The following is a 13,730-nucleotide window of genomic DNA, read 5'->3' on the forward strand; positions in this document are numbered from 1 at the left end:
CCAGAATCGAAACCGTCGCTCATCTAATTTTCGATTTAAAATTGTCGTTAACGTTTTTTTTCGTATTAAAATCATCCTTTTTAATAAATTTTTTTATATTATTCCTAAACTACCTCCTATTTTAATAAAAAAGTTATAAAATTTAAAAAAATAAAAAAAAAACGTGTTGGGGGTGTGGGGGAGGGGAAACGCGTCGAGGAGGGGGGAAGGAAAAGGGTAAGGGGGAGGGGAGGGGAGGAAAAGGGGAAAGGGGAAGCCAGTCCCTCACCGCGGTGCCCAGCGCCTCACCGCTGCGCCCAGCGCCTCACCGCCAGGCCCAACCCTCACCGCCCAGCCCTCATCTCTTCGCCCAGCCCTCACCGCCACGCCCAGCCCTCATCTCTTCGCGCAACCCTCATCGCTGCGCCCAGCGCCTGATCGCCAGGCCCAACCCTCACCGCCTCACCGCCGTGCCCAGCCCTCACCGCCGTGCCCAGCGCCTCACCGCCAGGCCCAACCCTCACTGCCCAGCCCTCATCTCTTCTTCCAACCCTCACCGTCGCGCCGACCACCCACACAAGAGGAGAGAGATCAGACAGAGAGAGACGCGAAGAGGGAGAAGGACTCGCGCTGCTGCTTCTTGCCGCCTCGCCACTGAGGGAAGCCAATGCCACCGTCGCCGCTGCTCCTCGCCTCCTCGCCACTGCTCCTCGCCGCTTCAGCTTCTTGCTTCGATCTCTGTTTCTACTTTGTCTTCTGCTTCTTCTGGGTTTGCTTGAATTTGAGTTTTGTGTTTGTTTTTATGAGTTTGAATTCCGGATTCTAAGTTATGGGTTCTGATGATGATGATGATTTTCTGAGTTGAGTTCTTATTTTTTTGAGTTTGAATTCTGGGGTTGTTTTTCTAAATTTGAGTTCTAGATCTGAGTTCTGATGAGGATGACAATGATGATGTTGATTTTCTGAATTTTGGTTGGTGTGATGCAGATGGTGATGGAGTAACAGTGGGTGGGGGTGGTGGTGGTTGGTTTTGGTTCTGAATTCTTATGATTCTATTATCCATAGTGGTGGTGGTGTTGGTGGTGTTGGTGGTGGTGGATGAGGTAATTGTGCCATAGTGGTGAGGAAATTTTTGTCCGAAAAAAATTAAAAGGACGATTTTAATACGAAAAAAAAACGTTAAAGACGATTTTAAATCGAAAATTAGATGAGGGAAGGTTTCGATTTTGGCGCTAAACTTTAGGGACCAAAACCATACTTAACCCGTACAGATTACAATACTTACAAATAATATATATATATATATATATATATATATATATATATATATATATCATACCAATAAACAAACTTCACATATCAAAACTCCTATCCCTCTTGCAAAAATTGCTAGAAATAAAGGCAAGGGAAAAATAAAAACTAAGATAATACAAAATAATGTCGAATAAATAGAAAATGAATATAACTCTTCTGAAACTCCGTCGCCCATATCCTGAAAAGGAAAAAACTTGTAGGAGAGTGAGAACATCATCCTCAAAAGAGTTCTCACTATAGGGTTACATAATTGCTATAATAAGATATGAGAATAAAACCGTTTTTAAAGTACAATGATTAATAACCGTCTTATGCTTCTTTTCATAACCAAAGATTTAATATTCAAAATCCGAAATCCTTTCTAAAAGGGAAAGTTGTTAATTTCTTAAAAATCTAAAAGTTTTTTTAAAAATTTTTCCTAGACAACATGAATGACCAAACCATTCCAAGCATAGGTTCATTAAGTCTATGCTGAACCAGTTTAGTTTTTCATACTTTTCTAAATCAAAAACACAAACCAAACACAGCCTTTGGCCCATTTCATAATCAACCACGGCCCTAGACCCAAGCAACTCAATCAACAACTAATTCATCACAATCCAACCAATTTTTAGTCACAAACACAAGTAAGAAGGTTCAAACACAGTCAAGCAGTCATATCAAGTAGAGCAATTAGCAATTAAACATAACTATTCACATAGGCAAACTAATTACAATATGCACACCCAAACAATGTCATATAAATGCATATAATGCATGCCTGTCCCACTGGCCATGAGCTCACGCGTCGATTATATTGCCAGACCCGACTCGGATAAGCGGGATTAAACCACCATCCTTATCCGTAGGTTCCACAAGCAAGTGGGACTAAACCACCATCCTTGTCCAGAACACGCAAGCAGGATTAAACCACCATCCTTGCCAAATAATTTATCATATGTGAGAGGGATAAAACTACCATCCTCACTGCAGGTGGGATAAAACTACCATCCCTACACAACGATTTACGCACTGAGCAAGTGGGACTATACCACTATCCTTGCCAGACTAGAAATCCTCATCATATTTTCAATAATATTTATAATCAATCAGGTTTAAAGTCTTATTTCAAAAAAAAAAATTATTTTTGGCCCATTTACTTTCAATAACAAACATATTCAAGGACCACTTTTTCTCAATTCAATTTTCTTTCAAAACAAAGCCACATTTAAATTTTCTTCTGAAAACTCAAAATCATTCACTCTAAATCAGAATTTGGTCATAAAATTCCTCAATAAAATCTTAAGACTTTAGGGAAAAAACAACCGACCTCATTTCCATAAATTCAGTAAAGATTCTTAAAAGTTATTGTTTTCTTAAATTGAGTTATTCAAAGAAAATTTCTAAATCAAATCATGTAATTCTAAACCAAGTTTAAAATTCAAAACCAATCTCAATTTCATTCTTAGAAACTAATTCTTTCAACCTTTTCCAAAAATATCACAAAACGACGTCATTCCATCAAAGTCCTTTTTTCTTGTAAAGTCATTAAAGCTCCTCTGAACGAATTTTTTAAGCCCAATTTAAAACATAAACTCTTTTTATAGATAAAATTGACCTTAGGACAATATTTTTCTTAAGTGATTTAAAATTGTAAAGAAACTCTTTTTCTGAGTAAATTGAACCCAAGTCATATGTTTTTCTCAATTAAATTAAATTCGAAACATACTATTTTCTTAATAAATCTAATATTACGATTTCTCAAATTCAGACTTTTTAAATAATATTTCAAACAAAATTTCAGATTTTATAGAAAATTTGCATAAGACAACCATATTCATCTAGAACAAATCAGACAATGCATAAGACTTACATAATCACTAGAAATACATTCAGTAAGTCATATCTATTTATAACAATTCTAATTTAAAATAGATTAGTTTATATAAAAAGCCCCCACCTCGACAAGTCGAAATCTTAACCCAAAACGTGTCAACAAAACCTTTTCTCTCAACCCGCCGAAACCAACAGCAATCGTAGATCAAGTCCCTGGTCACTTCGCAATACTCACAACAACTTAAAAACGACATGCAAAGCTCAGAACACGACCCTACGTTACCATAACCTCAGAGTTCATAACCAAACATAACAGAATACTAAGGCAGGGATTTTCGAAACATAAAAACTTACTTTAATAAGAACGAAACAGCGGAGATTGCTGAACCGGTTTGGCGGCAGCCCCGGCAGCCATCCTAAGCGACAGCAGCGACTAGAACTCCGGCGACGGAGACTGTAACAAACATGCAGCGATGAAAAGCTTCCGGAAACTCAAAAGGGACAAAAACCAACTAAAAATCCTTACCGGCGGTATTTCCCGGCGACAGCAGCAAGGTTTCGAGCGGCAGAGGCAGCGTGGGGCTCCCTGGCGGCGGCTGGACGCGGCGACGGTGGCAGAACTGGCTTCTCCCTTCTCGCGCGCACGCTCTCCCATCGGTCTCTTTCTCTTCGCGCACTGTTTTCTGCTTCACCCATGGCTGAGGCGGCGCAGTGAGGACGATGACTGCGACGTGGCGAGGACGACGACGACTGGGTGGCACGATCCACTCTTTCTCGCGGCTCTCTCTCTCTTCGTCGCTGATCTGCGATGGCGGCTCGTGGCGGATCGACAGCGACGGCGACTCTCCATAGACGATGATGCAGCACGGCGGCGAGGAACTGGCGCAGTGGCACGACGTGGACAACTTTCCCTTCTCTTCCTCTCCTTCTCCTCAGCAGTCCACTTCCCCTCTTCCCTTCTTTCTTTCCTTCTTTCTGATGGGTGTGTGTGTTTTGGTTGGCAAAAGGGGGGTTCAGCTGCTTTGTGTGTTGGTGAGGGTGGGAGATAATGGCGGCTAGAGTTTCATTAGGAGTAAGAGAAAAATTGTGATTTAATTGGGGTTAGGGTTTGGGTATAAAATTAAGATTTTGGGTTTAATTATAGTAAAATAATTTTAATAAAATTAGGATATGAAGTATAAATTTTAAAATTTAATTAAATTTTTAAAATTATTTTAAAATATTATTTGTTATATTAAAATATTAATTTAATTTTCAATCAAATACTCTAATTGAAAATATAAGATAATATAATTAATTTTCTTTATTCTTAAAACTTAAAGTATTAAATTATAAAAATATAAAATATTTAAATTAAATTATATATAAAATTTTTACTATTTAATAACTACTAACTTTATAATTTAAATATGGAGAATGACTCAATAATTATAAAATTAGATAAAGTTCTAATTTAAATAGTCAAATTTTATTATTTTTAAAATCTTAAATTGTAAATAGAAAAATAATTTATAATTATAGAATTTGAATAAAAATTCTTAATTTATTTTAAATTCAATTAATCAAAACTACCTTTAATTATTTTCAATAAAATAATTTCTAAAATTAAAATTGTAAATAAATATATGATTTGAGATTAATTTAAAATTAGACTTTTCAAAAGTCTTGAGTCTTACATTTTTTTTTTGTTACCAAACATTTTCGATATATTATTTATCTAACTCTCTTAGCATTTTTTGTTTTGTGACACTTATTAATGATCATCTCAACGTTAATTATTCTTAAGGATAAACCACAATAAGAGAATACATTCCGGTTAAAGGAAATATTTTATAATCTTGAAAGCCTGCTTCCAAAAAAAGCTTCTTCAATTCCTCTTCACTTCTCTCCTTTCCATTCAAAGTTGTCATGGCAATATCCATTCTGAGCTTCATTTGAGTAAGTCCAAATTTATCTTGTTTTTCATTTATCACAAGATCTATGACAATTGCTTTTCCTCCTTTAGTATTATTTGAAATTGCATCTTTGCATTTCTTCAATATCTTTACACAATGTTCTTCATCCCAATCATGTAGAATCCACTAAATAAAAAACAAAACAAAAAGGTTAGGAATTGTATCATACCATTTTCTTCACCTTTAATGTCTCTTGCCCATAAATAATTCTACCAACAAATAATATAAATCCTAAATTCTTCCTCTTTAATATTAGCCAATTTTTTAAAATTTTAAATTCTAAATCCTAAATAATTCAAAAAATGAAAATTAAAAAAAATATGACAAAAAATTAATTAATATTAATTAATTAAAAATTAATTTTATATAGTATTCTATTTAAAAACAAATAATTACTACTTTAAAAAAACGAATATATATATATATATATATATATATATATGAACAATTTGTTTTGTTGTCTAACCTAAAAACATTGACTTTTAATGTATAATGTTGTCCAAATTAATATCTATTTTAAAATTGAAACAGAATGAAACATCTATGAAAAGAAGTATAATAGATTGATGAAATAATATAATTTATGAGAAAGTATTATTTAGGTTTCTAATATTTGGAGTGAATCTTAATTTAATCCTTAAAGTTTCAAACGTTTTATTTTTGTCATAAAAAATTTTTAATGTCCTATTTCAATTTCAAAACATTTTTAAGCGGATTTAACGTTGTCTCGCCATTAAATTTGACACAAATGATTTGCATATTGAAGAGTTAATATAGTATTTGATTTCAGTATGTAAATAAATAGATCCACCAACAATTATTAATATAAAAAATTTTTCTTTACTTTTGAAGCATTGATGATTGATTGTTATGATGATTTGGAGTTTTACACCAAAAAAAATTGAGGAGAAGAAGTATTACAAAATAGTTTTAGTTATGTTTTTCTAACACATAGAAAAAGATATTATTTAACTAGTAACGTTATTAATATCTACGTCATTTATTCGGTTAATTATTAGTGTCAAATTTAACGATAGGACAACATTAAATCTGTTTAGAATTTTTTGACACAAAAATAAGATGTTTAAAATTAGAAACTAAATTAGAATTTAGCTGAAACAAAAATAATACTTTATGCTGTAATTTACTTATACATACCTTAAGTAGAACAGCATCAGCCTCAGGTATATAATTGAACATGTCTCCACCAACAAAGCTCAAATTGTTGCTGCTGGTTCCTGAAAAATTCTCCACAACATGTGGAAGGTCAAACACTATGCACTTCAATTTGGGAAACATGTCACTAATAATCTTAGATATGGTTCCATTTCCACCACCAACATCTACAATGGATTCCAACCCTTCAAAAACAGCACTATGATCTTTCAATGCCAACTTCACCATTTGAGAGTCACTAGCCATTGACTCATTAAAGGATGTCAAAATTGAAGGGTTTTTGCTAAGAAAGTCCCAAAGATTTGTTCCAAGGGAAATTTCAGATAAAGTAAGATTTTCTTCTAAAGTCCATTTTTCTAATAAGTTAAAAGAACTTGACATAATTGGATTAAGACCACACTTAGCCATAGGAGTTAAACAATATTCAGTGCCTTTAACAAGAAGCTCAGAAGCAATAGTGAGAGCATACGCTTCTTTTTCTTCTTTGTTTTCATCATCATCATCATGGATTGTTACAATATCAAAGAATCCATTGTGACTTAGGTGGCGCATAAGACGCTCCACGCCACTAATTTTGGATGGTGGAACTTGTAAAATTGAGATCAATTCATGAAGGGTGATGGGTTTTTCATGGTTGTAGATTATGGTTGGTATTTCTAAGTCAATGCACCATTTAAGGCACATAGAATCTAAGTAAGCATACATGTGTTTGTACACATGAACTTGCCCTTCAAAAATCTCATTTGCTTTGCGACCACTTAGTAAATCCATTTTTTCCACCATGTTTTTCATGTATGTGTTTGCATTGAAACAATAGTTTCATGCATTATATATGCACATTAGGGGAAACTATAAGGTTGAATCACATTCAATTATTGTTGACCATGCATTAATAATCATTCCTTGACCAATATCAGAGATTCAATGATTCTAGAACAGTATCATATTCAATGATTCCTAATCCAAGTTAAGTAATGTAAAAGTATAGTTTTTTTTTTTAATTTATCTAACCAATTAATATTATTGACCAATAATAATAATTTTTTTTCTTGATCATGGGTAAAAAGGGATATACATTCAATAATACCCTTTTTTGTGTTACCTTATAAATTATATATCATCAGCAATAATGTTTCTATTTTTATGTTTATTTTTTTTCAAATTATGAAATTTTACTTTATATTAAATCGTGCACTTATGGCAATTTTATTATATAATTTATGTTTGCATATATATAATTTGGTTTGTTATGTTATTTGGTTGTTTTATTTGATTGGAAGTTTTTTAAATTAATCGATAACTAATAAATTAAAGTTGAATAAACATATTATTTTAAAAGAGGCAAAATAATAAAAAAAGGCTAGAATTTTAATGGAAATCCTGAATTTGACGGCAGTTTCTAACCACCACAAAATAGGCATATTGTCCATTTTTCCGACATTTAGCAGCGGTTGAAAACCACCGCAAACAGTCATTGTTTTCAATTCCCTTCCATTTAGCGACAGTTTGTAACCGTCGCAAATAATTTTTATTACGTGGCAATTATTCCAGTGATTAGCTAAAACCGCCGCTAACCGTTCACCTGCGGTCTATCTTTCGGCGTGTAATTCATCGCCGCAATATGGCCCCAGAACCACCGCAAAATGCCGGTTGTGTTGTAGTGCCACTCAACCAAATCCCCAACTATAAAATAAGTTGAAATTAAATACAAAAAAAAATTATTTTTTTATCCAATTTATTGATGCAACAAAAAAAAGACTTGCTAAATTTAATTTATCCATATCATAATTTAAAAATTGAATTAAATAAAATTACTCAATATTCTATCCAAATTTTCTGATAGTTTTATCACCATGGTTTTAGCATAAGAAAAATTATATATATAATCACCATGGTTTTAAGAGATTTTAGCATAACATTAATAAAAAAATTATATATAATTTACTATTCATTCTTAAACACTTCTTATTAAATAAGGATCGAAATGTTGTATTTCTTATTAATTAAACAAATTTTATCTCTTTATTTATTATATTTAAATTTAAAGTTTAGAATTTAGAATTTAGAGTTTAGAGTTTAGAATTTCAACTTAAGAATTTCAAAATTTATAATTTATGGTTTAGGATTTTAAATTTAAGATTCAAAATTTAAGTTTTACACTATATAATTTAGACTTTATTAAAATTAAAGGAGCGCTACAATTTTTACTTTTTTTTCGGAGCACATTAACATTCGTTATAATTTACATATACTCTAAAAATAATTTTGTGTGAGGGAGACATGTTAATTATATAATTATTTATGTATTTATATTTTTTAACTTAAAATTTTTATTAGATAAATGATTTTGTAAGTTGATCCTTAAATTTTTAGAATAAATAATTTTATCACACTCTCGTTCCTTTGGTGCAAATTTTTTTGTCCTACTTGAACGTTTTCCCTCATTCTCATTTTAATAAAATACCTCATATTTTTTTAGGGAAAAAAACAAGACATAATTGTAGAGCTAATGTGAAGAATTGGCTTATTATGGGGACTTTATTAACTGATTTGCATTGATAGTTCGACTTTGATCATCATAGAAATTCCGCAACAAATAGAATTATTAATGAATAGTTATTACTTATTAGTAAAGTATTGTGTGGAAAAGGGACCAACAGAAATTCCTACGAACCAACCAGATACTAATTGTTTTTTTTTTTTTTTTTTTTAATTACTCTATAAGTTTCTATAGTTTCACCAAATTTTTAATTAAGTCCTTATATTTTTTTTTTTAATTAAGTTCCTATACCATATAATTTTTTTCAATTTAATCCCTACCGTAATAAAAACGTTTAAAATAATGGAATATTCTATTAAATAAACGAATATTCTCATATTTAAAAAAAAAAACTAATCAAAGATACCATCATATTTTTAAAATTTCCAAAAAATCCCTTATTATTTTGTCCCACACTCACCCCCTCCTAACCCAGTAGCCCTAACTTCTTGAGCTCCCGCTGGATCCACCGTAAGGTCCCCTCTTGCGGCATCTCCTCTGCTCGGCGTCCCTCCCATGCTCGTCGCTACTAGAAGAAGGCCATTCATCCACTACCAGCGACAGTCGACGGAACAAAGATGAATCAAGGTTGGAAGTGTTAGCGACAAATCTTGGAGCTTCGATGCCGTAACAAAAATCACTTGAGCTATGGTTCTTTCTCCTTCAAATATCTCAGCATTCCGAACTCTACGCAGGACCCACACAGCGTTGCAATCAACGTCAGCTTTCTCTCTCCTTCTTGTCCCAAACTCATCAATGCGCACACCGCCAGCCACAGATCAGCAAAATTTTTAAATTGCTGCTGCTAGTTAATGGAGTCGAAGCCTGATTCAGCAGGCCCGCAATTAAGCAAACGGTTTTCGAAGAAGTTCTGCATCTTGAACTTAGGTAGGGGCAAAATAACCTTATTTTTCCTTACTCAGAATCTATATACATTTTTTATTTTAGAAATTTTCTTTTAGATTTGTTATCAATAATACTAAGTTATTTTTTGATGTTGCTGCATCATTGACCTATAATTTGGAAGTCTTAGCATGTACCCCCCTCCCAAAAAAAAAGCTTCATACTTGCTGATGGAAACATGTATTGGACAGATACTTTTATTTTATCTTTTTTTTTTTAATTTTAATTCTAAGCTTTCATTTTGAGATTTGGACTATGAATGCAAGCCTGAGAAATTAAAATTCGAGCTAATTAATAGTTTAAAAAAATGATAACATTTTGAGAATGGGGTCAGTCAGGGTAAAGCTAAGAAAATTTTACCATTGCGGCATAGCACAGTATATTAGATTTTTCTTTTTTGTCTTTTGTGATATTTGTTTCATCGTTATTGCAGTACTTCAATCAGATTCTGACAGTTGTGCTTGAAGTGCTGGATGATTCAGATTCCTCAATCAGAGAGCTTGCTCTTTCAATGCTTGTTGCAATGCTTAAAAACCAGATTCTTACCCCTTTTTATGCACTCCACTTTGTTTCATTGTGCCCTTGCCTATATTGGTAAATGCAACCATACATATTTCTTTTATGGACTTTTTGGAATATAATAAGAGGTTGTTCTATCTTTCTGTTTATTCATTCCAGAAAGATGCCATGGAAAGTTCAGTCGAAATTGTTATTGAAAAGCTGCTTAATATAACAAAAGATAGAGTTTCTAAGGTATCCAGCATTGTGATGTTCATGTTTGTCTTCTTGTTAATTCTTCTCCTAATTTCAGCAAATTTCGTCTTGTTTTCATGTCTCAAATGAAGCATAGCACTGTCTTTGTCATTGGTAATACTAATGGGACTGTCTTTGTCACTGGTAGCTCTGATAATCTTGCTAGGATACATATCTCTTGATACATACATCATACATGTCTGAATATGAAAATATCTCTTATTTCCTCTATCATATATTTGAATGCCATATTGTATAGGCTTTAATGGTCATTATATGCTAACAAGACAGCCTCAAAACTAAAATTTATTATAGAAATAACTTGTGAGGTGTTTGATCGTTTTCCATTTATAAGAGTACCCAACTATCTCTGACATATTGTTAAGTGCTAGCATCTAAATGAGTGTTTAGCTTTGCATATTAAGTAGCTTCAGAGAAGTTTACAATCAAGATGTTTAATGCTCACAGAAATAGAGGAAGAGAAAGGAAGAAAAGAACCCATAGAAAAAAAAGAGGGGGAGGGGGATTAGGTTTCTTTTAATTAAACCAATCATGTATTTATTGAAATGGATTTTCAGCTTTACAATTTGTTATCTAACTTCAAGATTTTATAGGTGTGGAATGCTTGTAAACCAAGCGTGGATGATACTGAACAGCCAAATCACGAGATAGATGTGTTATCTGGGCATGAAAATGATGTAAACTATGTGCAATTTAGGTTTGTATTACTCCAATATCTGATATACTGGTTGATAGATGAAATTTTTGTATACATTCCTTTGCTTCATTTTTTGCAGTGGATGTGCAGTAGCATCTCAGTTTTCCACATCAAAAATTTGGAAAGAGGAAAATATTCCCAAATTTAAGAATTCATGGTGGGTGGGTGTGTATATATATCTTTGGGAACTAGTGTTTTGAATGTTCTGACTCCTAGATTGGCCCTCTTCTCTCCTATGCTTTCTTCCAGCTAAAAATGCCTTCTGCCCAATTCTCAATGTTTTAGCTATCTAATAATCTAGTCGGCTTTTATTCTAGGTTGAATCATGATAATATTGTTATCTGCTCTCGTGATGGGAGTGCTATTATATGGATTCCCAAATCACGCAGGTCACATGTAAAATTCATCAAATGTAATTTCTTCTATGGTTGCTTTCTTTCTTTTTCCTCTTTTTATGAAGGAAAGTGAGAGTTATGGCTACTTTGTTACCCAAATTACCAAAGATTAGTTGACTACATTCTAGTTTTTCAAATTTTTTCTATTTAGGAGAAAAGTAGTCGCTGGACTCGGGCATATCATCTGAGAGTTCTACCTCCACCTATGCCTCCTCAACCTTAGAGAGATGGTCCTCGTCAGAGAACTCTACCCACTCCACGTGGTGTAAATATGATTGTTTGGAGTCTAGATAACTGCTTTGTCCTTGCAGTTATTATGGGTGAGAAAACTCTTGTTGTGGCAAAGATAGTGTGAGGATGCATTGTATTTCCTGTTCACTTTTGGTTGTCGACGGCCTGTGCGTCACTTGGCATCAGTTGCAATGGCAAAAATCATATCAAAGGAGATGGAATATCTATTTATGCTAGAGCAAGCAGTCTTTAAGGATTTCTTTAATATATTTGTTTTTGAGTTTTTGTCAGCCAAATTGGTTCTCTTGTTTGAGAAATTATATAGAATTCAATTTTTGTAAACAATTTTAATTATTATTCTATCAATGATTCTTGTTACCATATGCCATATGCAAGTTCTTTCATTATGTTGGTCATAATAAATACTTGAGTGATGAAAATTGAATTTTATATTATACTTATTACTACTATTTCTCTGTTTCATTTTAACCATTACTTTTTTTTTGTATATTCTTAAGATAAGGTATTTTGAAAGTCAAAAAAATAAAAAACCGATATTTTTGGTACAATTTGTATATAAATAAGAAAAAAATGATAGTGATAAAATAAAAGGGATTATAGAAAATTTTTTATGTCGTAGAATCATTAAATAGGGATTATAAGAATATCTTTTATTAAATATTTATAATTTTTTTAAATTTTCAATTAGGTCTCTATATTTTTTCTTTTTAATTAGGTTCCTAGGGGTATACAAGTAATTTTACAATTTACTAACATTTTTTTAACGTTTAACGTTAACAAAGACTAAATTGAAAAAAAAATGTATAAGGACCCAATTGAAAAAAAAAAGTATAAAAATCTAATTAAAAATTCAGTGAAACTATAAGTACTTACAGAATAATTAAACCCTTTTTTTTTTCAAATACATAGTATAGACTCTATAGAGGGTACTTCGAATGTAATTATTTTGCATTGTGGGTTTTCAACGTACACCAACCCCAAAAGAATTTTCTTGAATTCAGAAAAAATGTATGGTTAATTGGTTATTATATATCACACCTAACCAACATACTAATATTCTAATCAAGGTGATATGTTTTTTTTTTTCAGAGGTTTTGAATTTGTTACTAAAAAAAGTTTATTTCTTTCCAGATACATCTGTCATATTAGATCAAATTATAATTAACATTTCTATATAATTATATATAGTTTTTATTTTCATAAATTCATTTTACTTTACATGAAATCAATGTTTCAGTTACTACTACAAAATAAATCTATAAAGATAAAACTAATTATCTAGCTACAGTTTAATTAATAAATAATTGACAACTAAAAAAAAAAGCATTCACTTTTTTTATTTATTGTAAATACTATTTATTGTGAGTTTGTGACTGATATGTATGTGAGCTATCAGACAGACAAAGAACTCTTGCACCTATATGGATCCATTAAAGTCACAAAGTGTACGTATATAAAGGTTTCCAACCGTAAATATATCATATATGTAATCTTTAAAAGTAAATTTTTATTGGGTAAAATATACTTTTTATCTCTGAAATTTAACAAAAGTTTTAAAAATACCCCTAAGTTTTATTTTGTTTTAATTTTGTCCCAGAAATTTTCAATTTGCATCAAACGTACTCCTGACGACTAATTTTTCAAAAAATTTAAGACCAGTTCAACAACAATTTCATAAGAACAACCCTCAACACAAGCAAATCAAGCATAATTTTCATGCATTATTGTTAGATTGGTCTTAAATTTTATGAAAATTTAGCCGTCGAAAGTATATTTGATGTAAATCGAAAACTTTTGGGACAAAATTGAAACAAAATAAAACTTAGGGGTATTTTTAAAATTTTTGCCAAATTTCAAGGACAAAAAATATACTATACCTATTTTTATTTGTATTTAAAAAAAATTAAAATAATGTGAATTTTTATTTTTAT

The 13,730-nt window shown here is 31.8% G+C and overlaps 2 protein-coding genes across 11 annotated transcripts; one reads left to right on the forward strand and one right to left on the reverse strand.

Moving 5' to 3' along the window:
• Window positions 1–4,889: 4,889 nt before the first annotated feature.
• On the reverse strand, window positions 4,890–7,010 carry LOC130977114 (isoflavone-7-O-methyltransferase 9-like). The gene is made up of 2 exons (XM_057902130.1): window positions 6,222–7,010; window positions 4,890–5,189 (listed from the first exon to the last, which is right to left on the reverse strand). Exons 1-2 carry the CDS (start codon window positions 7,008–7,010, stop codon window positions 4,890–4,892), a joined length of 1,089 nt encoding a protein of 362 aa, XP_057758113.1.
• A 2,163-nt stretch (window positions 7,011–9,173) lies between these two features.
• Window positions 9,174–12,159, forward strand: LOC130972883 (uncharacterized). Of its 10 annotated transcripts, none has more exons than XR_009083945.1 (5): window positions 9,174–9,666; window positions 10,115–10,275; window positions 10,360–10,434; window positions 11,049–11,152; window positions 11,232–12,159. XR_009083945.1 is itself a non-coding variant. In XM_057897213.1 (5 exons), coding segments are annotated over exons 2-5 (333 nt in total). In that variant the 5' UTR covers window positions 9,174–9,666; window positions 10,115–10,302; the 3' UTR covers window positions 11,701–12,159. The 10 variants fall into 10 exon arrangements, 1 of the variants encoding a protein (XP_057753196.1); XR_009083947.1 differs by having other exon boundaries at window positions 11,470–12,159; XR_009083949.1 differs by having other exon boundaries at window positions 11,699–12,159.
• The last annotated feature ends 1,571 nt before the right edge of the window (window positions 12,160–13,730 follow it).

Source organism: Arachis stenosperma, chromosome 4 (assembly GCF_014773155.1).
Source record: "Arachis stenosperma cultivar V10309 chromosome 4, arast.V10309.gnm1.PFL2, whole genome shotgun sequence".
Taxonomy (NCBI): domain Eukaryota; kingdom Viridiplantae; phylum Streptophyta; class Magnoliopsida; order Fabales; family Fabaceae; genus Arachis; species Arachis stenosperma.

Bases quoted from the DNA above. Each gene is read 5' to 3' on its own strand.
- LOC130977114 (XM_057902130.1), bottom strand. From the start codon at position 7,010: ATGGATTTACTAAGTGGTCGCAAAGCAAATGAGATTTTTGAAGGGCAA. The intron at 5,190-6,221 runs GTATGTATAAGT...TTTTTTATTTAG, and splicing joins CTGATGCTGTTCTACTTAAG to TGGATTCTACATGATTGGGA.
- LOC130972883 (XM_057897213.1), top strand. From the start codon at position 10,303: ATGGACTTTTTGGAATATAATAAGAGGTTGTTCTATCTTTCTGTTTAT. The intron at 10,435-11,048 runs GTATCCAGCATT...AAGATTTTATAG, and splicing joins CAAAAGATAGAGTTTCTAAG to GTGTGGAATGCTTGTAAACC. The intron at 11,153-11,469 runs GTTTGTATTACT...CTTTTATTCTAG, and splicing joins GTAAACTATGTGCAATTTAG to GTTGAATCATGATAATATTG.